A 25,024-nucleotide genomic window follows, 5' to 3' on the forward strand; every position below is an offset into this window, starting at 1 on the left:
AAATCACTGTTTCACATTTAAGAAAATACTTTTTCTGTGACTGTTTTCAATTAATACTGAGCTGACTGTTGCAAATATGGTCACCTAAATTAACCTAAGCTTTCTTTGCAGATCTCTTACAGAAACTATATGTTCGATCAAGAAGAAAGCCACAGTGATACCTACGAATTTGACAGTAGTGATCCAGAGTATATACCGTCTGAAGATGAATGTGAAGTCTTCAAATGGCAGGGAATTGTCTCATGCTACGATACCAGTTCCATCTACTGAAGTTCCAAAAACAAACAATGTTCTGGGTCTTCAGTACCTCCTTTTTTCACAACCCTGGATATGGCGTTATGATTGGGTAGGATCATACAACCCCCTAGAGGAGGCTGATGACAACTGGTACGAGGAACTGGTGAATGCCAATTGTCTGGACACATCTCCAGGCATTGGGCTGATCTCTCCTCCTACTGTGACTACAGAGGAAGTGGCCTCCTTTGCTATGGTTGTGAACCTTCAGCTGCTCTCAGCGGCAGATGATGCCAAGGAGTGACAGGGAAGTCAAATTTATAGCAAATATTTTCTAGAATGTACTTTCAAAATGTCATCTTTTGCCTTCTTGAAGCCTCTAGAAGCCCATTTGCCAAATGACACCCAGGAGCGGAATGCCTCATTAATGAGGTGTAAATTGGCTCCCCTAGCTAAAACAAAGGCCTTGAGTGTTGGGAGGTGTTTTGTTCCTCTTCCAGGATGAGCATCTGGGCAGTGCTCAGAACTTAATTAGCTTCAAAGATGTCTACCCTGTCACACGCAGATCTAGGTAACACCTGAGCGTGCCCCATCTTTTATCCTATTAGTCACCACACTCCAATCACAGTTGGAGAGGAGCTTCCCGCAGAACCGGTTTTGAATAACCTGAGGAGGGTGTGCTCATTTCCCTGACCAGAGTACAGATGGATTTGCTACCACCTATACCCTGGACTAAGAAGTGGATTCCAAGGGTCAATTGGCTGACCTCCTGGTAAGCTACCGAGACACAAAAAAAGTAAGAAGCTCACTTTCCTGAAAGAACCCAGCTGACCAGTTCCAACTGGACCTGCCTTGGGTCCTGCTGATGGTGTCTGTTGAAGTGAGTCCTTTTCCCCATGCCCAGTTTCTGAGGTCTTGGTACCCGCGGCTGGTGTCAGAGTGTAATCCTCCTGTTTAAATCTAAAAGCTGGGACTTAAAAAGAACGTCAAGACTTTTTGCCTGGAGAACCATTGTGGGACCGGGACGAAGCTCCCATCTGTTGAAGGTGCTTATCCAGTGGGCCTGACTTTGCCATAGCTCCGCTATGTTCTTCTTCACAGCAGAACGCCTCAACTTCGGTCTTAATGGCGTCAAATGGTGCCTCAATGTCAAATTTCTCTGTGTCTACAGGGCTGTCTGGGAGTGCCTCAACGGCGATCTTTCCGACATTGGCCGCTTTGACATCAACAGGTGTTTGGCAGGCAATTTCGATATTGATCCTGACGGCGAGCACACAGGTATTTCCCTTGATGTCGATTTTCTTGTGGTTTTTCTTTTCTTCATCTATGTGCAGATTTTTCTCGAGAGGAGGACTCTTTGAAGGAGGCTTGAGCCCATCCAAGGCCACTTGAAGGTCCTACCTTTCCTCTCTCATTTGAAGGGAATGTGGTCTAATCTTCTCCCGGTCCTTTAATGTTCTCTTTGAAAAGTTATGACAGTGATAACATGTCTCTGGATGATGAAAGGAAGGCAAACAAACAATGCAGACTGAGTGTGAATCAGATTGTGCCATTTTAGTGCCACATGAAGGGCACTTGATGAAGTGACAGACAGCATTATGTGAATGAGAAAAAATATTTTGCACTCAGAAAAATATTTTAAAAGTACACAGGGTACTTAAAACCGTCGAGTGAAGACAAAATCTTCTGTTTTTGAAGATCATTTTCTGACAAGAATGTCAAAAAAACTCTAGAGCTCAGGGATTTGAGATCCTCACTGAAGGAGCCGGAAATAAGAACTGACATAACTGTCACCTGCGGGGCATGATGGGATGGAGGTGGTCCTGCGAGGTCTTAAAGGATATTTATGGTAGAGCCCTTTGGGTTGGAGAGGAGGATTTGGACTTAGTCCAATCCACTATTTCAATAGCCTTCCCGGTGAATAATATGGATAATTTAAAAACATTCGGGTTCACCGAGGATCAATTTAATAGGCTAATAAATCAAAACCCGCAAGGGAGTGGCAAATGTATGATTAATAACAGTAGCCATGAACAAATAATGAAAATCCTTAACCTTAAGAAGAAGTTAATAAGGACGGAACTCCATGCTGATTTTTTTAACTGAGTATCTAAAGGCTAGTGTAACACCCATAGGATTACGTATTAGAAATGAACCCGGGCTTTTTATTGAAAATCATAAGTTTTTAGAAGTCTGGACACATATAGCCAATCGCTGTAGTAGAGACTGGCTAATTTTAATTATAGAAACTGCACAGGAAGTTATGATTATAGAGCGTAAACAAATAGAGGATCTGGAAACTGCATTAAAACAGAACACAGCTGTAGAGGACGCAAAAAAGAAATTAGAAGAGCTAGAGTTGGAAACTAATGGATACCGGGAATATCTCATTAACAAGAAGACCATTAAGCTCAGAAAGGATATGGAGAAGTTTAGTGCAGAATCAGTGTACCCTTTTCTCAATAAAGAATATTACAACACTAAACAGAGGTGGGAGAAACCGCAATATCAAAGACAAGTGTACTCAAGAGGGGGCAACAAGAGAATTACATTCTCTGAGTCCACGGGCTCTAGTAGCGAGGAAGATCAAATAAATGAGCAGCCAGGTTTGCCAACAGCTAATTTCGAACCAGAGCCTTTTTTAGGTGGGCGCCAGAACCGAGGCCAGAGGAATTATCGCAATTATACCAGGGAAGATCCAATGAAGAACCATGCCCCTCAAAATTATTCAGCCCAGGACTACCTAAAAACCAGGAACCAGAGGTATTGGAGGTAGAAGAAATCCCCCATCATTAACCTCTCCAATAGGATATTGACAGATGAGGCGCAAGAGGTTTTAAAGAAAGGGTTTAGTTTTGCCCCCACTGCTCCTCCCAATAAATGTGAACCAGAAAAAGATATGAGGAGCTTTTTTAGAAAAATTAGATTGAATAGGTTTTTTTCAGATAGGATCTATGTACCAGCCCATAATAGTACAGGTTTCAAACCGAAATCTACTTTTACTCCGAATCTTAACCAGGTGGATAAAAATGTAGAGCCGTTTGAAAAAATAGTAGAGATAAAGAACAGTTTAGAAATCAACCACAATCAAAACAACAATCTTTAACTGAGCCAGAGGAAAGCCCTAAAATCATTACAAGATTGTGATCAAATTACAATCAAACCCGCCAACAAAGGGGGGGGTTGTGATTTTAAACGCCGCAGATTATGATAACAGAATGAGGTCACTATTAAATGTGACAGATTGCTACACACGTGCCTCTTTTACAATGATTGATGCGCTAAAGAGGAAAGTAGCTCAACTTCTAAATAGAGGCAGAGAGGAAGAGTGGATATGTGACAATGAATACAAGTTCCTTTTTAACAACAATCCTGTTATTCCCGCAATTTACGGCTTACCAAAAATACAGAGATCTAGAAAACCCACCTATGAGACAGATTGTAAGCAGTCTGGGCTCACTTTTGGAGCCACTCAGTAAATACGCGGATTTTTTTGTAAGACCAATTGTCCAAAAACAGAAATCATATTTGAAAGATACAGCTCATACCATCTCGATTTTTGAAGGACAAAGCTTCGACAGGGTGACCCAGCTTCTGGTCACCCTGGATATCGAAGCATTGTATACAAACATCCCTTAAGATGATACTATAAGAGTTATGGCGTCGATACTACAGCAAGAGGATCTGAGTGGTGGCCATCAGGGTTTTATTTTGAGCTGTATTAGGATGGTCTTGAAAAAGAACATCATTGTTGTTCAAGGATGAACTCTACAAACAAATCAAGGGGACCAGTGTGGGGGCCACTTGTGTCCCCAGTTGCCCTGCCTTTATGTGGGCCATTTTGAGCAGAAACATATATACAACGAGATGGCACCATATTTTGAGAATGTCTCTCACTGGCACCGTTTTATTGATGATATTATTTTCATCTTGAACGGTGCCAGTGAGGATTTGATGTCCTTTTTAGAATGGCTGAACCTGGGTGATGAGAATTTGAGGTTCACGGCCAGTTTTAGTGATACCAGCGTTGATTATTTGGACATCCGACTAAAGGATGTACAAGGCCAGTTGGAAGTGGAGCTTTTTTCAAAGCCAACGGACAAAAATACTCTTCTGCAATATGAAAGTAATCATCCTCGCTCACAAAAAGACAATATTCCCTTTGGGGAGTTTTTTTTAGGTTGCGCCGTAATTGCACAAGCCTTACAGATTTTTACCATCATGGTGGAGTAATGCAAAAGAAATTAAAAGATAGGGGTTATCCCAAAAGATTAATAAGGCACTCTTTGAAACGTGCTAGGTTCTATGACAGGGACCATCTTCTCAATATGAACAAAGAAAAAAAAAGAACACACCTCTAGAAAGAATTGTCTTTGTGAGTCAGTACTCAGGTTTGAGCAATAAAATTAAAAACAAACAATCAATCGTAATTAGAAGATCCTAAATAGTGGACTCCCTATGCCCCTGGCCAAACCCCTTTTTTCATTTAGGTGCAACAAAACTATAAAGAATGCCTTGGTGAAAACTTACAAAAAAAACAGACAGCAATACTCAATTCCTGGCGCATGTTATTTTGAAGAACTACAAAGATCGGAGACAAATATTAAATTAGGCATGCAATAATAATTTGGCCAATACTTGATGTTATAAAAACAACTCCTCACTTTGGAGCGTTCTCTCCCGGTTCACCGCACGCAGATTAGTGAAGTGCGATTGTTGCCGGTGTGCGTCCGGTTCAGTGTAGGCAGCGCAGGATTGGCTTGCGCGTGTTTTTGTCAACTACCTTTAAGATCGTGGACAAATAAATTAATAATAATGTGGAAATACTTTGATTCAAAGAAAACTCCTTTTATTAAAAATAAAATTTTTGGGGGTGATTGGGAGTGGTGCCCGAATCCTTCCGGTTCATTTCAGGCAGCGCAGGACTCATCCGTGCGGTATTGTTTAGCAAAACAGTGCTGAATGAGGAAAATAATAGGACCGGAGCCCTACTACTTCCGGGTCAAAACCTTTGCGGCTAGATGTGGATAATTCTATGGTCATTTTCCGGGTCGGAGGCAATATCCCGCCAAAACTTATGAGACAGCTGTGGGTTATCACCAAGGATAATGTTATGTTCTGGGCCCTAGGCCCACTTACTGGATGAATGACCACACGGACACATGGATAGGTGGTACGGATGACTAGCCACGAGCACGTGCACTCGGGCCCTTTTATTAGCGGGGTCACCTGACTGGTGACACCCGTGTTGGATGGGTGAGGGGTGTGTGTGTGGGCCAGCCCTCGGGGGAGTGGCTGGCAGAAACACTAGACTGTGTCCAGCAGGACACAACATTCCTCCCAAATTTTAATAAAACGAAAAGACAACAAACAAAACGTCCGTTGCACACCACAGTCTTTAAGGCAATAGCGGGGGCACTCCCTGAATAATCTCTAGCTCCCTGCTGGGCGATTTTGATGCAGGTTGGGTGATTACAATCTCTCTTCCTCCTGCTTTCGGACCACACAGGGCCCCTCTCCCTTCTGGGAATTTCCTTGGTGCTTTGCAGATGGCGGGTAATCGCCCTTCCGTCTCCTCTTTTCCTTGCCTCTGCTCTGGCAGCAGTGGTGCTGTATACTTGCTTTTTCTTTCTGTGGTGGTCACTTGCCACAACTAGTGTATATGCTTGTCTCTTACTTTTCTGAGAAATATCAGCCAGGTTCTCTTTACTGCGACGGGATGCATTGGTAGTGGCATCAGGGTGTCTCTCTCTCTCCTGGTCGGGGGTCTCTCTCTCTCCACCGGCCTGGGGATTCTCTTCTTCTCTCCACCAGCCTGTGGGTCTCTTCTTCTCTCTCCACCGGTCTGTGGGGTCTCTTCTTCTCTCTCCACCGGTCTGTGGGGTCTCTTCTTCTCTCTCCACCAGCCTGGGGGGTCTCTCACTCTCTCCACCGGCCTGGGGGTCTCTTCTTCTCTCCACCAGCCTGGGGGTCTCTTCTTCTCTCTCCACTGGTCTGTGGGGTCTCTTCTCTCTCCACCGGCCTGGGGGTCTCTTCTTCTCTCCACCAGCCTGGGGGTCTCTCACTCTCTCCACCGGTCTGTGGGGTCTCTTCTCTCTCCACCATCCTGGGGGTCTCTTCTTCTCTCTCCACCAGCCTGGGGGGTCTCTTCTTCTCTCTCCACCAGCCTGGGGGGTCTCTTCTCCTGTGCGCCGTGTCTGCTTGGGCTTTATTATTTCACCGTCCTGTCACCTGCACTGGACCATGTTTGGCCCTTCGATACTTCCCTTGTCTATATGCACTTTTGCTCAGTTTGGTCTTTGTTGCAGTGATGACGTCCTGCTATCAGGAGCATGAAAATGGTCTTCCCCTCGTGTAGGAGGGAGAGTTTCTAAGTTTCCTTTTCACTGCTAGGATAGCTTTCTTGGCTGCCAACGTTGGGCCTAGCAGTCAGGCGTGAGTTAGTAGTCTCTATGGAGACTCCACCTGAGCTCATCTGCACCGCCTCTCTGTTAGAAAAACAGTCTGAGTTGTCTCACTCTGGTGCAGTCGTGCATTGGTTCTCCTTAGGATTTACGAGATGGCTGCTCTTGAGAATGGGACACTTGGTAACTTTATCGTGGGTGGGTGGCAGACCAATGACAGGTGGCGTGCACGACGCTCTCCTCACCCTCTCGGTTTCCTTTGTGCTCTCTGTGTCACCGTGAAGTTATATTGTGGTGTTTCAGGGTGCCTGGGTCTCGTGAGGGAGAATGATGCAGCATGCTCTTCGGGCCAGTCCTGTTTTATTTTTGCTGCCGCCTTTCCTTATGCATAGTTGTTTTGGCTGCCCTGAATGTGCTTATCCTACTTTCCTCCTCAATTCTGGAGTGAGGGTGTGGTGTTTCCTGTTATATCTCGGCGTGCTTTTACTGTGTGCTAGGGGTGACCAGCTTTATCTCATTCCGGGCAGCTCATCTCCTTTAAGAATGAGAGCCCTTTTGGGGTCACTGTATGGTAGATGATTGTGGGGCTGTAGGAATGGCTGGGTCAGTGTCCGTTTCCTTAGTTTATTGGTTTTGAAAACAATTAGGTCGTCCTTTCGGTGCGGTACCACTTCAGACCACTAGGTGGTGCTGCTGGCTTGTAAACGCTGTCCCCGGCAGTCTACCTTCACCCTGGAACCTTGATCGGTTACTTGTTGCTGCAGCTCGTCGTGTCTCTGCAGGCAAGAACCACCGGGCAACTCGCACTGAGTGTTCCCCTCTACACGGCCGATATCCATCGCGCTGCAGACACCCCTGGACGTCCTCGGGCCCCAGTGTAACGCACCGGCAGTCCCTGTGGCTCCACGGCCATCGTGCACAGCGCGGTAAGTTGGATAAACGTCGTTTTTTTTGTTGTTTATTGATTCGTTTTAAAATTGGGGCTGGTCTTTGCTACTCATGAGCGGGGTCTTTGGCACACCACGGACCGGCCGCACCCGTCCAGCATTACGGTCGCTCACATGGCCCTCCATACTCTGTCGGTGCACTCCGACGAGGGATCTCGTCTAAGTTTACCGCCGGCCGCTGTCTTCTCCTTTCTCTCCCCGCCCGCAGCAGCCTCTCTCATGTATGCGCTGCACTGGGGGCTTGAGCAGGCACCACCAACGGCTGGCCCCTTGCGGGCACACTTTCTATTCCTTGCTGGGGCGGGCAGCTACTCCCTTCTCCCTCGCTTCTCAGGAGGCTCACCGTGCGTCCGCTGGATCATCGCGGCCAATGTGGGTGGGCGCCGCTCGGCTCGTGCCTCTGTTGGGATCTCAGCAAGTTGTTGGCAGGGCTCGCCACCGGCTCCTCTCTCGCCACGCCGGAGTCTCAGCAATCTTTCGGTTATGTTCTGGGCCCTAGGCCCACATACTGGATGAATGACCACACGGACACATGGATAGGTGGTACGGATGACTAGCCACGAGCACGTGCACTCGGGCCCTTTTATTAGCGGGGTCACCTGACTGGTGACACCCGTGTTGGATGGGTGAGGGGTGTGTGTGGGCCAGCCCTCGGGGGAGTGGCTGGCAGAAACACTAGACTGTGTCCAGCAGGACACAACAGATAAGAGCCAGCCTATCAGGTGACATTCCTGTGGGTATTTAAATAAGTCAGGTAAGAGCTTGCTTTAACTGGCGTTTTTGGAGGACGTGAGGAGCACCTGTTACCGCGTAGGAGTTACAAACGGTATGGAGATTAGGAAAGGGTTTTAAATGGGTTCAAACTCTACCCTTTGTAAAGAGCATTAATAAGGGAAAAGGTGTACTGTTTACTTACGTCGTTTCAGACGTATTGTAGGAGGATAATTGCAACAGTTTTGGTCTGGAAGAGGGAATAACCACCAAGAGTACAAAGAAGGGGAAATACAACCGAAAACGATCTGCTTTTAATGATATGGTAGGCAACTTGTGATGAAATCCCCCCCTCTCTGTTTGTTCTTAACAAAACTGGAAGTTGTAGCCAAGGTAAATGAAGAGGACTAATGAGAGCTTTCTTATTATAGGTCCTAGTTAAAGATCATAAAAACAAGTGGAGGGTGCTTTCTGAAAAATAATAATCACCACTGCTGCAGAAACAAATACGAGCGGGCATAATTTTGAGAACAGAGCAGGTAATAACTCAAATAAGCTAAGTTTTCTGAAGCGAATATAGATCTTGCCCATATGGAGAATAAAATAGGACTAAGACCTGTCCTTTAGATTAACGAACGTGTTGAGTTGTTAGAAAATGTAGTACGGGACGGTGGATATATAAAGACTGCTGGCATTAAACACTATATGCAATTCTACCGGCAATAATAACAGTTAGAACATTTTAAATATTGAGGGAGGAAAGTCTGATTGATATATCACTGTTCCAGAGATCTTCCGTAATAAGGATATGTCTACAAACCCAATAAATCTGAGGACCTAATGATATGAAATAAGGTAATCGCACTACATTTCTCTTTCTTTGTCCCTTTCTTATGGTATATTGAACATACTCTGAATGTGAGGTACAAAAAACTAGTTGGGGGAGGTGTGTCTCTGCAGGGGGAGAGGCCCACGGTAAGTATGAGGCATTCATTCTGATGGAGCCCATTTGATAGAACAGTAGAGGGGCAAGAGGAATACGATAAGCAACCAAATTGCATTGTAAAATTATACAATAAGCATGGAATGTACAATAATTACATAAAATGTGGAAGTATGATTTATCTATGTTCCAATCAATGAGGACAGTATATTAGAAAAGTTTTAGAATTAATGTTTTTCAAAGCTGGGTTAAGGTGTAAGTTATTGACTGCCCCTAATGAAGATACTAATACAATTTAATTTGCCAACAGGAGTGAAATGTAACGGCAACCAGCCAGTGCCAAAAATAGGAGAGACATATTTTGGGTCTTGATAAAGATGGAATATTGAATAGAGCCATCGAAACGGGTTGACGCTGAATTTAACATAATCCGCGGGAACAGGTTCTCCTATAGAGACAGAAAGATTAAAAGGGATCTAGGATGAGCTACTGAAAATTGTGTAAACACGGATGTGTTCTTGAATGACAAAATATACTGTCTGTCTTTGTCTCTCTGTAAATTGTATGTTGGAATATAGAGTCTAGGCTACCTTCTCCTTAGTAAGAGCAATTCCTGCAGTACTATTTTGTATTAGTTTTGTCCACAAATGAAATAGGTCTTTATCAAATGTATGTGCAACACGTGGTATATGAATTTGTTTTATGAATATAGACAGGTGCATGTCTATTTTTAATTGTGTTGTCTTGTGTTTTTAATAAAATTCTAGCAATTTTTGTATATGAAATATAACAATTGTTTGGGTTTCATTTTAGTTGGGCATATGTTCTAACACATGGGCTCGATCTTGTGCTGGGAATAGGAATTAATTCCGTTTTTAAACTCATCCTTCCACCAAGGGAACTCTCTTCCTACCTATTAGTAGTACCATAATCCCCTGGTTGGTTAAAGGGGTCCCTCTCATTTCTTTTGATACTTAAAGGCACAGTGCCAGTTTTCTCTGTTAAGGTTTCGATGCGGCTTATTCGCTAACAATGCCTTCCATTCCATTCCTTGTTCCTTTCAAACAAAGGCTTTGTTTTACACTCTAAAGCCTCATTTTCTACATTGCAGAAATGTTGAATGGTTGTGGGGCATTTTAAATGAAAACTCAATGTAATTTGGGCATGTTTTAAGCCTTTTCAATAGGCTGCATGCATGCAAATATGTGTGTGTGTATGTTTTTCTAGGGCACTGCATACTTGAATGATGATAAACATACACATATATTATATTTAATATATGCTCTGGGATCCCAGCACACAGACGGGACTATTCAGTGCTTATGACTATTGATGAGTATTCCCCTGGAAGACAACTTGGATCACAGGCAAGCAATTTATCCTTACTCACTTGCACCTACTGTTCTCTCTCAGGGGGATCTCTATTGATAATCATAAGCATTGAACAGTCCCGCCCACTTGTGGTACTATTCTGTGCTTACTATTTCAATGGCGATTCCCCTGAAAGAGAACTAAGATTGCAGGTAAGAAACCATTCTTTCCCCAGAGTTGGCATCCTTCATGGAATCACATGCAATTAGGCTACAAATTAACCCTCATGATGAGAGGATAATTGAATCTATGGTACCTTTACCTCATTGACCATAGTTCAGATCATAAAATGAGATACATAGACTATAGACATTCTAAGGCTGATTCAGTGTATAGTGGAGGTGGACATTAACACAAGCAATTCCATGTAGTGTAATCTCGTGGAATTACCTACAAATTCTGTGAATTACATGAGAAGAGTAATTCTGTATTTAGTGCCATTTCTTAGGGCAAAAATGTCTCCTCACATCCAAAATTGACACAAGCATGCATTTTGCACTAAGAAACAGCACTAAATGCACCAGAACACAGACAGCTTGCCCAAGCAGACGCTTGCACTCGCTAAATGTGCTCTTGCGGTAGAATGTTCTCCCAATTTATTTCTGGCATTTAGTGCTATTTTAGTGCAAAATGCACCCTCACGAACAAAATAGAAGCGAGGATGCATTTGTGAACAGTGATGGCAAGTGGCCACTCGCACTTGCTAAATGTGCTCGTGATTGGATTTTTTCCACAAAATTTCAAGAGCAGGAGCAACTGCATTATCTGTAATTCAGATTGCTTCAGCTATTCAAAAAATGACCACAGCGAGTTCCCAACCCAATAACGGTGAATAATCAGGAATATGAATCTATGAAAGCGACCTACTCAGGGGAGCTGTTGTGGCTGGTAAATTTTTCTTATTTGTGAAATAGATCAAATTGTATATTAAAACTCAATGCAAAAAGGTCTGTAGAATAAAACAGCGTTGCGCCATTGACAAATTGAAAGTATAGCATTACTCATTACTTTTATGCAGGTGTTCCGTATTCAGATGAGGATGATGCTGAGATAGAAATTGTGAGAACGGAGAAAAAGAAAGCAGGCAAGAAGACAGGTAACTTGAAATATATATGCATTTTAAAGTGGTAACATAAAAAAAGGAGGTTTTATAAACCAGATTTAAGTGACATAAAAACTTTTTGAGACTATTATAATAGAAGGTTAAAGATTTATGTTCGGATTCTGAATCTATTTTGTGAACAGCTTTATTATGATGACATACGTTGTCTAGGATCTACATTGCTTATTGTCCTGCAAATCATCCATCTCATTTAGTCATAATCCTTTTTATTTGTTTATATCTACATAGTGAAAAAACAAAAGTGGTCTGCTGAAGAAATTAGAGCGGTTGAAAATCATTTGATGGAATTCATTCACAGGGAGAAGGTGCCTGGGAAGACTGCTTGTGAAAACTGGAAACGTATGGAACATGCACTCCAAAATCGCCAATGGAGAGATGTGAAATACTATGTAACAAAACGCATTGATAGCACTAAAAGGTTGATGATGAAGGGAGGAGTGTAGCCTTGCCAGATAACAAATCACCAGCGTGTCTTGGAGCAATGATCATCATGTTCTATAATTAAGCATTTAACATGAGTATTCTGAGAAGATACAAAAATGATGGTTATGCTGTTCCTCAGTGTAAAAGTATAAGAGTCAGGGAGGCCGGAACCAGCTCAACCTCAGAGGTTTAGAGTTGGGGATCCATGTATTGGATTGTAATGCCCTCACACACCCTTTCAGGTGTCATGCTTCATCTGGGCTGCTCCTCGTTGGGTCAGTGGTGCAATACCCAACGGGCTCCCTGTAGTAGGGGCACTTTATCGGAGATCTTTTTCCAATAGCCGTATGGTGAAGTGGGGGTGAGGGGCCAGAACTGTGTAGATGTAGAATTTTGGGGAGCTGATTTAAAATAGGGTTCAGAGTACCAAGAAAGCAAAACTTTATTCTGGGGGTCTCTTTTTAGCCTAAGTAAAAAACAAGCAACAAGGCTCTCACCCAAGCTCTATGTCTTGGGTTAGAGTGTCCTTATTGGTAAGTGAAGGTCAACATGTTTCTCGCTCTAAGTATATTCTACCTGCGATTCTTCAGGACCAGAGAGGTGAGACTATCTACACTTGAAAGTTTGGTGACATGGAATTATCCTCACATCAACCAATTATCTACTTTTTAGTATACCTGTTTAGACCTAATGGTGGAGTTGGAGCTGGTATCGGAGACGTTACCCATTCCTGGTGGTACCATTCCCCAAAATACCCAAGACAGGTCTGTTTGCGAAAGAGCAGAGGTGGATACACAGGTTATCCACAAATGACAAGGAGCTGAATGAAGACATACCGTGGAGTTCACTCAGAGTCTGAAAGAGCAGAGCAACATAGGTGGTGGACAGGTTGATAGGACCCTCTCCACATGACCCTGAACGCCACCTCCTGAATGAGACACTGCCCAGGCATTCGGCGCTTGTCCACACAAAACCTCAGGTCTACTTCCCCGTCCCCGTAAACCACCAGTCTCCTGTAAGATGCAGATGAGTACCCTAACATGCAGTACAACATTACCCATCTTCATACACCGCCAGACTGGAGCAATTGATTAGGACCACCAGCTCATGAGAAAGCTCCACATCTATTGAGCACAACAAATAACCGATTATGACAGAATATCCACCATAGTAAGACTGAGATCAAATAAGGCCCATACATCATTCCAAAATGGCCGACATAATAGACTTGTAGCTCTACCTCTGAACCCAGAGAGTTGCAAGATGCGATAAATTCAAACCAGGATTTAAATACATCAGATTCAAAATTTTGTGTGGACTAGGTACTCGTGGCCACCCACCCATGAATTCTCACACAACTTCCTGTACATAACTCATAAAACATTAGGCCTGCACACCACTCCAAGATGGCAGCCAAATATGATGTCCTTCACTGATTGGACAAACACACCAACCCACGTAGGCCCTCCCCGTGACACATGACGAAAAGCAGGCTAAAATCAGTGAAGCCACAGACCGCCCTACCTCCCGAACCTGGTAGGAGTGGGTAGGTCGTGGCTGACACGCAATCTGCATGAATCGTGAGTACTATGATGGCTCGTTGTGTACTTAACAATGCCTGGGGGAGAATTGTTCACAAAATGTTTGCCGTAGAGTCAACTCTTTACTGCCCAGGAGGAATTAGCACGTGTAAACATCCAGCACGCTCCCCCTGCTTGCCTTTATTGGCGCGCGCTGCACTTAACTATGCCTGGGGGCGCATTACTCCCTAACTGTTTGCCGTGAATTAATTAACGCCTCCCTGTCCTTAGACACTTCACTGCATAAACAGACTGCCCCATGCATTTCTTGATTTGTACCGGGGATCAACCAAGTCCTGCTTTGATAGCAGAGCTTTAGCCCACACAGACCTGGAGTGACTTAAAAGCTAGGAGATAAAGAGGCAGACACTCACATACTGGCCCACATGGGTTGCGTCATAGCATTTACAACCCCTCTCGCCTCCACATTTTATGATAACCCGGGAATTACCCTATCATCGTCGGCAGCCTCACCGCAGAGCTCAATACCACACGGCCATCACCTGAGGGCCGCTCTCTGCCCCTTGATTTTGTTTCATGTTAGAGCAAAGCCAGCACTGTACAGTCATGTGACCCCTTGATTTATGCAACAGCTTTATGTGTACTTCAGTATAAGCGATGGCGTGGTCAGAAGTGATCAGAATTGAGGAGGAGGCGCTAACGTGATGAGAAAAGCATGCAACAGGGCTCGTAGAGTCATGTCTTACCACAATTCCAGAATGGGGGAACTTGGGCGGGGAGACGAGGGCTGCTATAATGGCGGTTCCTAAAGGAAGGAACTAAGTTTTAACGCGGATCTACATGGTTGAGGGACCGAGTGAAGGGAAAGAAACTCACCAGATATGATGAATTCAAACTCGGATATGGGGGGAGTCACCTTTGCGTACTCTAACGGCTCAGTCGCCTAAGGAAGGGAAGGCAAATTAGTGTGTAGACAGCAATTGGGAGGTATAAACGGGGGAAACGGGGCCAGTGCTTACCAGTATGTTGCAGGGAAGTTGCTGAATAGCAGGATTCTTCCGGGTGTGATTCCAGAGCGCGCATCACATGACCAACTTGTGTAACCCTGCGGGAGCAGTGAAAAAAAAGTTGTTGCAGAATATATTTGATTTCTTCGACGGCACACAAAGGCACAGCGTGTTGGCGCTGGTTTAACATGTTTTATTATGACTAGGATTGACTTTTATGTGCACCTGGCTTTGAATGAGCTTTGAGGATTTTTAGAATTTTGTTTCCATACCTACTGCTGAACACCCTGTGCATCTTTAAGAGAATACATTCGGTACATTTTTATAGCTTGTGCTCATTAGCCCTTCGCGGAAATGCTGACACACCACAGATCACAAAGCATTATAAACCACCAAACCAAAGGGTGCTTTTTGTAGCATCGACACACACCTAACACGAGAAAGAGTGTTTTCTGCTGTCAGCAGTGAAACAAAAAAAAAGTCGTCAACAAGTCTCAGTCGAATGCGTGATCTCATACATTTCCTTAAGGTTTGTAATTATTGGTCGTCACTGGGAATTGGGAGAGTGGTGTTACAAAGCAGCAAGAGACCTGGACCCCCCTCTCAGTCGCAACCACCTTGGTGTAGCTTCAAAATGTTATCTGAATTCCTTTATGCCCGACGATATATACACGTGAGTTTACTAGTACGAGAAAAAAACCCACAGAACAGCAGCAAACAACGCCTAGCGTTTATCTCCCCCCCCCCCCCCCCTCCTCCTCATGGGATATATTTTCCACTGTAAAGAAACTGTTAACCGAACACATTTTGGGAGGTGCTCCTATGTCACTCTGTAAATGGATTTTCTCCTGCCCATAAGAGGAGTAAATGCCAAACTTTCAGGGTAAGAAAAGTTCTTTATGTGGCTTGTGAATACCCGTAAAAGATTACGTTTGTGGATGTGACGCCCATTCAACTCCCACAGCCAGATATTTACTCACATGGAAAGCTGTATGTAAGTACATGGTTTCATAACATTATTTAACAAATTCTCAGGAAACAAGCAGCTACCACAATCAAAACTCATTCGGTGCCACCAGATTTGATAACTATATAAATTAAAAAAAAAAAACAGGCAATTCGTGACCAAAAAAAATTAAAAAAAAAAAAAATGTTGGGATGACTACATCTGTTTTGTCTGTAGTGGAGACAGCGAGCATCCCCAAATGCTACTTTTAGCCAAAACACTAAATACAACAGACTTCAGCCACCACAAAATATAAAAGGGTATGCGCAAAGTCTGACAGCTGGCTACTGGAAGAAAACATTTAAGGGCAACCAATAATCGACACCAACATGGGGGACGGGTTGGAATAAAAGGGTGAGGTGAGAAAAACAGCGTTCTAGGAGAAGAGTTCGGTGGGGGGGGGTTCAAGGGGGGCAAGGCGCGCTCAGCTAGTGGTACCCGATCGCCCTCACAAGGCCATCCCCTTTCAATCATGAGCAATAGTGTCATATCAACAACGTATTAGCGCCGGGACTACACCGTGCTGTGTAGAGCATAAAACAGCTTGTAATCACGCAATCAGGCATGGGGAGATTAAGTGATGTGCCCAAAATCTGTTGAGTCGATGCCAGGACTCGAACCCGGTTCCCAGTTGCAAAGTCGGCAGCTGTGGTTCTAACGCCAAGATCTCTCCCTATCTAAGGAAGAAGCCACACCGATGACTTTAAACAGGATGAAATAAGTAGGCGGGAAATCTAAAACGGCCATGGCCTAAGAGGTTTAGCTATGAATCATTTCCAAAATGCGTTGGTTATGTAATTAAGGACATGGCTTAAAACGTCACCTTAAATCACAAATTTAATTGAAGCTAGTGACCGCTGTTCTGTGGAGTCCAGTGTTTGACGAGCACGTGTTCTAAGTACTTTTATGATCCAATATGACTGACCGGCACCTTCAGAAAAACGCTGTCTGCAGCCTCGGCTCCAGCGCTTCCAATTATGCATGTGATTAACAGCCACTCACAAATTGAACTCAGACTCGGCTCCGTATAAGAGCAATATGCTGCACGAAAAAAACAAACACTGGAAGATGAGAAAGGGCCAAAATATTTTGAGAATAAGTTGCTAATTAGAAATATCTCAATTTGGAGATTTTTTTTTTTTTTTAAACCTTTATTTATGTCAGTCTGGAACACAGCTATTCAGCCGACATCCCGAAGGTTCGGCAGCCAATTAAGTACAACACATGGAAGTGTCCACAGCTCTGGTACAGGAAAAAAACAAAGGTTCCTTTTTTTGAAAACAACCTAAAATAAATAACACAAGCAAGGCAGTATACACAATGAACTCGTGCCAGTTCCCGATGGGGGCGCGGCCCCATTCCCAAAGTCAGAACAAAGCCACCGGTCGGGTGGATGAGGGAGAAGCAGAGGCGCTAACATTCTAGCATATAATCATCATAAACATCCCAAGTTGGAAGTGAAGCTAGGGGGAAAGTTGCTCCTCTAACGGTTCAGTGGCCGGGGGCAGACATACATCACCCCTATACTGGTTCCATCGCCCCCATATCTTATGCCATTTCTTAGGCCGCCCCCGGGCACTATACACCGTTTTCTCCCTAAACATGCTCCAGTCCATATTTTCCATCCATGCTTCCATATCGGGAGGTCTCTGAGAACCCCACAGTCGCGCAATATCACGCTTCGCCACCGTATTTCCTAGGGTCACCCATTGAGTCTGCGCCGCATCATAGTCAGTAGGACCCCAGACATTCAAAAGACAGCGCCGTGCCTCTGGCAGCAGTGCAATACCCGTGACCTCCTGCATCACAACATGAATTCGCTTCCAGAACTCCGTGATCACACCACATTCCCATATGATATGTAGGAAGGTGCCCACCATCCCACAGCCCCTCTTACATAAGCCATCCTCGGAGAAACCCATATGAATCAGTTGGGGCCCCGTGACATAGACTCTATGAAGTAGCTTAAGCTGCACCAGCCTTAGTCGTGCCGGGATCGCGACCTCCTTAGGAGAGGAGATGGCATACTGCCAGTCCTCATCATCCAGTTCAAGGCCATCCCTAGTCCACTTATCACGCACCCCTAGGAGGAGGTCAGTCCGGACATTAACAAGCTTCTTGTAAATTAAGGAGATTGTACTCTCCGGCATATGGCCATCCAGGATCCGATCCTCCAAGGGAGAGGACTCAGGCACAGTCTCCCCCTCGACGAGGACGGACCGCAGAGCGTGGTGTACCTGTGCATACCGGAAATATTCCGTACCCTCCAGATCGTACTCCGTCCGTAGCTCGTCAAACAATTTCACTCGTCCCTTAACCAGCAGGTCCCCCACCCTGGATATCCCAATCAGGTCCCATTTCTCGAACCCCTCCGTGTGCCAAAGTTTCCCCAACATATCAGAGTCAAACAGCGGAGTAGCGAGGGTAAGCCGATCCTTCCAACCCAGCGAGTTCGTAACAGCCTTCCACACGTGCACCGCCGTCTTGGTTGGCCCCGTGAGGGACCCATCCATTGACCTGGAGTAGAGTGCTCTAAAGTAATTACCCCCGCACAACAACCACCGATCCATAGCGAAGCCGGGGCTCAGCGCCGGACCGTAGACTCCATGGTTGATCGCACTCAACTGAGTGGCCCAATAATATCTTCTAATGTCAGGAAGCGCGATACCCCCATCGTACCACGGAAGGGTCAGCTTTGCAATAGCTCCCACAGCAACGAGCGCTGGAGGCTCTCGACCTCCCGAAAATAGCTGGCCGGGACCAGCTCCAGGGTATTCTGCAGGGCATAGAGAAAGCGGGGAAGAGACATCATTTTGAACAGCGCGGCACGGCCTAGGAGGGAAAGCGGCAACCGCCGCCCACCCGCCACATCCCGCCGCAGGCACGTCAATGGAGGGAGCAGGTTTCTCTCATATCGAACAATTGGATCGGTGGAGATATAGATCCCTAGATACAAAAAGCCCTCCTGGGCGATCTGGATCGAGCAATTCCGTGGGAGAACAGGGACGTCTCCACTTAGGGCATACAGAGACGTTTTCCCCCGTTAAAAGGTAGCGGCAGTTTCAGTCGATAACCTTTCAAGTATTTGCCCGGCGGTAATCGCCTCTCATACCACTCGATAATTTACCAATGAAAGAGGCAGGCGCCGGAGACTGGAAGGCAGGAAACAAAGTTTTATTCCGTCGGAGCAGAACACATCAGATCAGACAGCAAGGTATCGTCACGAGGTGCTCTAACTGCATCTCTGAGACCTGGTCTCTTATACACCGGTTTATGATTTTATTGCAGGATTATTGTACATGACACATTCTTGAGATCCCTCTTGATGCATGAAAGAACATCCCCTGAAGCCCCGGCTCAGATCCGATCCCACACATAGCTACAGTAGAAGTTCCCACCTCACCCGCAGTAGGAGATGGCTATCACGCAGCAGGGTATTCCGCCAATTCCGGGGGGTGTGTGCAACCGGCCGGGTCTCAGGGGGTAGGGGCTTTGATCTACTGTAATCCCTTTGATGTGGGGTGTTTCCCTTACAGTAGGGGCAATAAACTGCATCCGCAGGGCTAGGTGATGGCCTGGCACCAGTTCGGACAATGGGGCGCAGAGGAAGGGGGTTATCAAAGGAGAGGCATGACCATGTATGGGATGTCGGTCGGATGTGGTTCCGTAGCAGGGTCGCGCAGAAGGAGAGGGTTTATGGCCTGTATGAGAGAGCGGGGGTGGCCGGCGCGCGGGGGATGCTCGCAGCGCCAGGGGATGCTCGCAGCGCCAGGGGAAAGCGCTGGCGATCGAGAGTGAGCGGGGAGAGAGTGGGGTGCCTAAAATGGCAGCCGTGCATTCGCTGTGCGTGGCGCTGGGGAGAGGCAAGATGGCGCAGATAATGTTCAGTTTGCAAGCTAAATTTCCACAGTCCTCCCTTTTAACATATCTCGCCAGCTTGTCTAGTTCGGATTTATCCCCATAATACTACGGACTTCCACCTCATAAAGGGCTTTCATCCGCTCTGTTTCAAAGTTCAAAGTCTTAGGGCAGATGCAGTTCATAAAAAGCGAACATAAAGGTGGCAGACACTGAATCCCCAAGCAACATCCACATAGTATCACAATCGGTATTAGGATAAATGAAAACAGCCTCCATCCCCAACTTTTAATAGTGTCCCAAAACCAACTCCCCAGCGACCATTCTTCTTGCTCTTGATGGACCTCTGTGGACAGTCTGTGGAGGTGTTCAATTGCTTTGTAGACTGAGGGTGAGTTATCTGGTACGTAGGTACAACAGCTGGACCCAATGATGCGACATGCTCCTCCACGATCAGCCAGAACCACATCTAGAACAAGGCGGTTCTGAAGAGCCACCAGGCGGACGGCCTGAAGCTCAGCGGTGTTGATGGTGAGGGCGCCAGCTGTAATGTTCATAGCTGTTTCGACTGCCTGGGTTAAGTGGCGGATGGCACGGCTGTTTGCCATTGGACCCCAGAGTGGAACAAGACCTTTTACTGCGTCCATGAACTGCGCTCCGGCGGAGTCGGCTTGCACAATGTCTTTGGCACGTTTCTGTCGGTGATGGTTTGCTGGAGCCACATATGTCGGGGGAAGGACAAAGGCGATGTAGCAGGTGCCTCCCCAACCTTTCGGGAGCCAGGTGTAGGCCTTAGTACCACAGACGAAGTACATATTCGGGGAGGCAACAAAGGAGGGTGGGTCAACTGAGTCCAATGTTCGGGTGATGAGGCAGGAGCTGTGGCCCACCAGCTGTGCCCCCAGGCCTTCGAGGCATACAGATCCAGTGATGTTGATGACGGACAGGGCCACTGTTAGGGTGGCGGCCGTCCGTTTTCGGAGGTAAGAGAAGGTGGGTCTGGCTGGATTGTTGAACACTTGCATTTCAACTCGTTCTTTGGCAGGGATGTCCATGTGAAAGGAAGTGTTCGATCTCAGAGGGCAGAAGAGGGCGGAAGTTCTTCCAGTTTTGTTCAGCCAGAACCCATGGTAGAAGTGTGACATGGTTCTGCCGGAAGTGGCATTGTCCTTGTAGCTCTCCTGCAGGAGGATCAGCCAGGCGAGGCAGGAACCATGGACAGAAAAAGGTGAAGGGATGAAAGGGATTGAGTGCCCAGTGGCATGTGGTAGCAATCCACAGATCCAGCAGTTAGTGGCATTGGTGGCAAGATTGTGTTGGTGGAGCAACTGCACAAAAGAGTTATTCCAGAACTCCTTACGCCTTTCTCGGAGTTGGGGTGAAAGTGAGATCAGATGGTGTTCTTTCGTGGTGGTAGGTTGAACGGTGGTCAGCAATGTCTTATGAGCGGGTGTGCTCTCCTCCATGATCCAGAAGGTGACCACGAGGAGAAGGCAAAAGAGAAGGGTAATGAAAAGTGCTATAGTCTTAAAGCTGTGCATTCGGTCAGTCTTTGGGTTTTTGTAGTGGATCTTCGGACGTCCGGTTGCTTCCATCATCTTCATGTCGGGCGCTTCCATCACCTTCAAGAGACTCGGTAGCGGGCAGAACCACAGACTTTGTTTAGTTTCTCTCCTGGTGGCCTTTGAGGTGACTAGGCTACCGCTCTGAGATTTCCACTTAGCCTGTGGTCTGCTTAGCCGAAGTTCTCTCCTTTCGTCGCAAGTTATACCCTTCTTTGGATGGCACAGTGGGATCGGGATATTCAATCAATTCAAGTGTCTCTGTATCCGGGCAGCGGCTCAGGGATGGTCGGTCTTTGTCCAGAAGTTCCTCTTGGGCGGTGATGTTGTCCGTGGTTATCAGGGTCGGTGTTACCTTCTTGCAGTGGTGTGCATGCAGCCAATTGCGTTTCCCCTCCACTCGAAGAGCTGTTCGGGTGGTGATCAGGACTTGCAGGGGGCCCGTCCACCGGGGCTCCAGACTCTTGGTGCGCTGGAAGTTACGCACTAAGACGAAGTCACCGGGTTGGATGTCGTGTCCGGGGCCCCTGGAAATTCCGGGAATGGCGTGCAGCACCTGCTGATGGATAACAGACAACGTTTTAGTTAGGTTATTCAAATAATCAGACATGAGGACGTTCGGGACGTCGTGGATGGATGTCGGTTTTGGTGCAGTCCAAAGGTTCATGGGCCGCCCGAAGACGACCTCGTAGGGGGTTAAGTGGTGTTTGGTGGGGGTGGAACGCATTGATAGCAATGCTAGTGGGAGAGCGTCTGGCCATCTTAGTCCTGTGGTGGCGACTATTTTTGCTATCTTAAGCTTCAATGTGGCATTGTGTCGCTCAACCAGGCCTGCAGATTGGGGATGGAAGACCGCATGGAATTTCTGTTTTACACCCAACCCTTTTAAGATGAGTTGGATAACTTCGGCTACGAAGTGGGGGCCGTTGTCGCTCCACAAAACTCGACAAAGGCCGTATCGGGGGAAGAATTCCTTCAGTAGTACTTTTGCAGTAGTCATAGCGGTGTTGTCGTGGGTTGGATAGGCTTCCACCCACTTGCTGAAGGCACACACAACGACAAGTACATACTTCAAACCTTGGCACCTTTCTAACTGGACATAGTCCATTTGTAGGACTTCAAAGGGGTGATTGGGGACCCCAAACCCTCCCCGGGGTACAGCAGTTCCTTTCCCAGGGTTGTGTTGGAGGCATACTAGGCATTGTTGGACCAGACGTTTGGCTGAGTCTGGTATTTTGTCGTTGTGCCAGACTTTGGAGATGAGTTTGATCATGGGTGCAGACCCTAGGTGTGCGGGGGAGTGTGCCATGGTCAGCATGGGGATCAAGTATGAATCTGGTAGCAACCATTTGTTCAAGTCTTTGGTTCGCCAGCAACCGTCATCGTCCTTCAATCCCACCCGGGCCCATTCAGTTAATTCGTGTGGTGTGCTGGCTAGTTGGATATCCCTAATTGTTTCCCTAGCATCCTTCCATTTCTCAGTTTGTGACCTGGTCACGTACATACGGGTCGTGGACCTATTCTCGGCTGTGGTTCGGGCAGTAATGTCAGTCAGTGCATTTCCCTGTCCTATAATGTCTGTCACCTTCTTGTGTGCCTGGCATTTGATCACAGCTAACCGTGTGGGGAGGAGGACTGCTTCGGTCAGGGCAGAGACTAGATCTCCATGCAGGATGGGCGTGCCATGAGAAGTCAAGAATCCCCTCTCTTTCCATAAGAGCCCAAAGTGGTGAACTACCCCGAAGGCGTACTGACTGTCTGTGTAAATGTTTGCGGTTGTCCCTGCTGCCAGGATGCAGGCTCGTGTAAGAGCAATTAGTTCCGCCGCCTGTGCGGATCGCTGTGTGATGCGGGCTGTCTCAACAACTGTTCGGGCTGTGGTGACTGCATAGGCAGCTGAGGTGGTGCCATCGGGGAGCTTGATGCATGAGCCATCCTCCCACAGTTCTCCGTCAGGGTCCGGGAAGGCAGTATCCCGGAGGTCAACCCTACTCTTGGTTTGTTCGTCGGTGAGGGTCACGCAGTCATGTATAGGGGACGCATTGGGGTCAGCGTCAGGGAGAGGTAGTAGAGTAGCTGGATTCAGAGTGGTGCATCGTTTCAATGTGATGTGGGGTGCAAGCAGAGTCAGTTCGTAACCAGTCAGTCGTGCGCTAGTCAGATGTTGAGTCTTGGTTTGGTTCAGGAGGGTGTCAACAGCATGGGGTACCAATACTGTGAGGGGGTTCGAGAGCACGATCCCCTCACTTTGCCGGATAGAGACAGCAGCGGCGGCTACTGCTCGAAGGCAGGCGGGCAAAGCTCTGGCTACGGGGTCAAGAGTGGCAGAGAAGTAGGCACAAGGGCGTTGCTTAGGGCCTATGGACTGGGTTAGGACAGACAACGCACATCCCTCCCTTTCGTGGGTGTAGAGGGAGAAAGGTTTAGTGTAGTATGGGGTTCCTAGGACTGGGGCCGAGCAGAGGGCGTCTCGTAATTCTTTGAAGGAGGATTGACACTCGGGCGTCCAGGGGAGGGGGAAGGGGGCATCTTTAGCCAGCAGGGAAAGCAGAGGCTTTACGATAAGACTGAAATTTGGCAACCACTGTCGACAAAAGGAGGTGAGGCCCACTAGGGACCGCACTTGCTTCTGAGTTTTGGGAACAGGGGTTTCTAGGATGGTTTGAATTCGGTCAGGGGTAAGTTTCCTCCCGTCTTTGGATAGTAGGTGGCCTAGATACGTTACTTGGGGCTGGCAGAATTGCAATTTCTTTCTGGAGACCTTGTGACCGTTCTCCGCAAGGAAGCGGAGGAGGTGAATGGTGGCTGTGACGGCAAGTGGAGTGGTGTCGGCTGCCAAAAGAATGTCATCGACGTACTGTATCAACACCACTCCATCGGGTAGTTGGACTGCATCTAGTTGCCTCTTGAGGGCTTGGCTATAAATACTGGGACTCTCAGTGTAGCCTTGGGGTGCCCTGCAGAATCTGTACGAACGGGCTTTTAAAGTGAAACCGAACCGGTAGCGGCTGTCTGGGTGGATGGGGATGGAAAAGAATGCGTTCTTGAGATCAATAACAGTAAAGATGGTGGCAGTGGATGGAATCAGGGTGAGGATGGTGGTGATGTCTGAGACCACGGGGTACTGGGGTATGACTACTTTGTTAACCTCTCGCAAGTCAACAATGAAACGGTAGGCTTTCTCATCCCCCTCGCCTTGCTTCTTTACAATGGGTAGGATAGGGCTGTTGCAAACATTACTGACTACTTCTTCTACCACTCCTGCCTCGACTAGGGACTCGATGATTTCCACCAATGCCTTCTCGCCTTCGGGTGATATCCGATACTGTGGAAGCTTTGGGAGCACTGCGTCCGGTCGGACGGTTATGTGTACCGGGTCGATCACCATGCGCCCTACATCTGAGTCGGTTTTAGCCCATAAATGTGAAGGTAATGTGTCGAGTAGGGACATGTCAGCATCGGTTATAGAGAGCATACGCCGTGTGTGACAGGGTCTGGACAGATCTGGGTTATCGTGTAGGATGACTCGAACTCCGTCTGGGGAGCATCTGATGGTAGCTCGAAAATGTTTTAGCAAATCAAGTCCCATAATAGCATCGGGGGTGTTGGAGGAGAGCAGAAAGGTCGTGTCAGTGGTGTTATCTTCTAAGTCAAAGGAGATTGGTGCTGATAAGGGGTTAGTGGAGGGCGTTCCGTCAAAGCCTATTGAAGTTACGTGTGAGCCAGACAAGGGTGCCCTAGGAATCAGTCGTTTAGATAACGCACTACGTGTCGCCCCAGTATCTACCAGGAATGGAGATTTTGTGCCCAAGACCTTAGCAGTGACGTAAGGACCTTGCTGGTCAACACGGAGTTCGACTGGATCCCTCCCTTGCCCCTGGCGGTCCTATGCGA

At 46.8% G+C, this 25,024-nt stretch overlaps 1 protein-coding gene across 1 annotated transcript in view; it reads right to left on the reverse strand.

Annotated features, from left to right (window-relative positions):
* The window catches only part of ARFGAP1 (ARF GTPase activating protein 1), a 545,635-nt gene that overhangs the window by 507,694 nt on the left and 12,917 nt on the right, over positions 1-25,024 (reverse strand). Inside the window, exon 2 of the mRNA XM_085619704.1 lies at positions 14,717-14,802. Within this exon, the coding sequence (XP_085475830.1) occupies positions 14,717-14,780 (64 nt within the window). The 5' untranslated portion in view covers positions 14,781-14,802. The remainder of the gene's footprint in view (positions 1-14,716; positions 14,803-25,024) is intronic.

The sequence above is a fragment of the Triturus cristatus genome, chromosome 7 (genome assembly GCF_964204655.1).
Source record: "Triturus cristatus chromosome 7, aTriCri1.1, whole genome shotgun sequence".
In the NCBI taxonomy this organism is placed as follows: domain Eukaryota; kingdom Metazoa; phylum Chordata; class Amphibia; order Caudata; family Salamandridae; genus Triturus; species Triturus cristatus.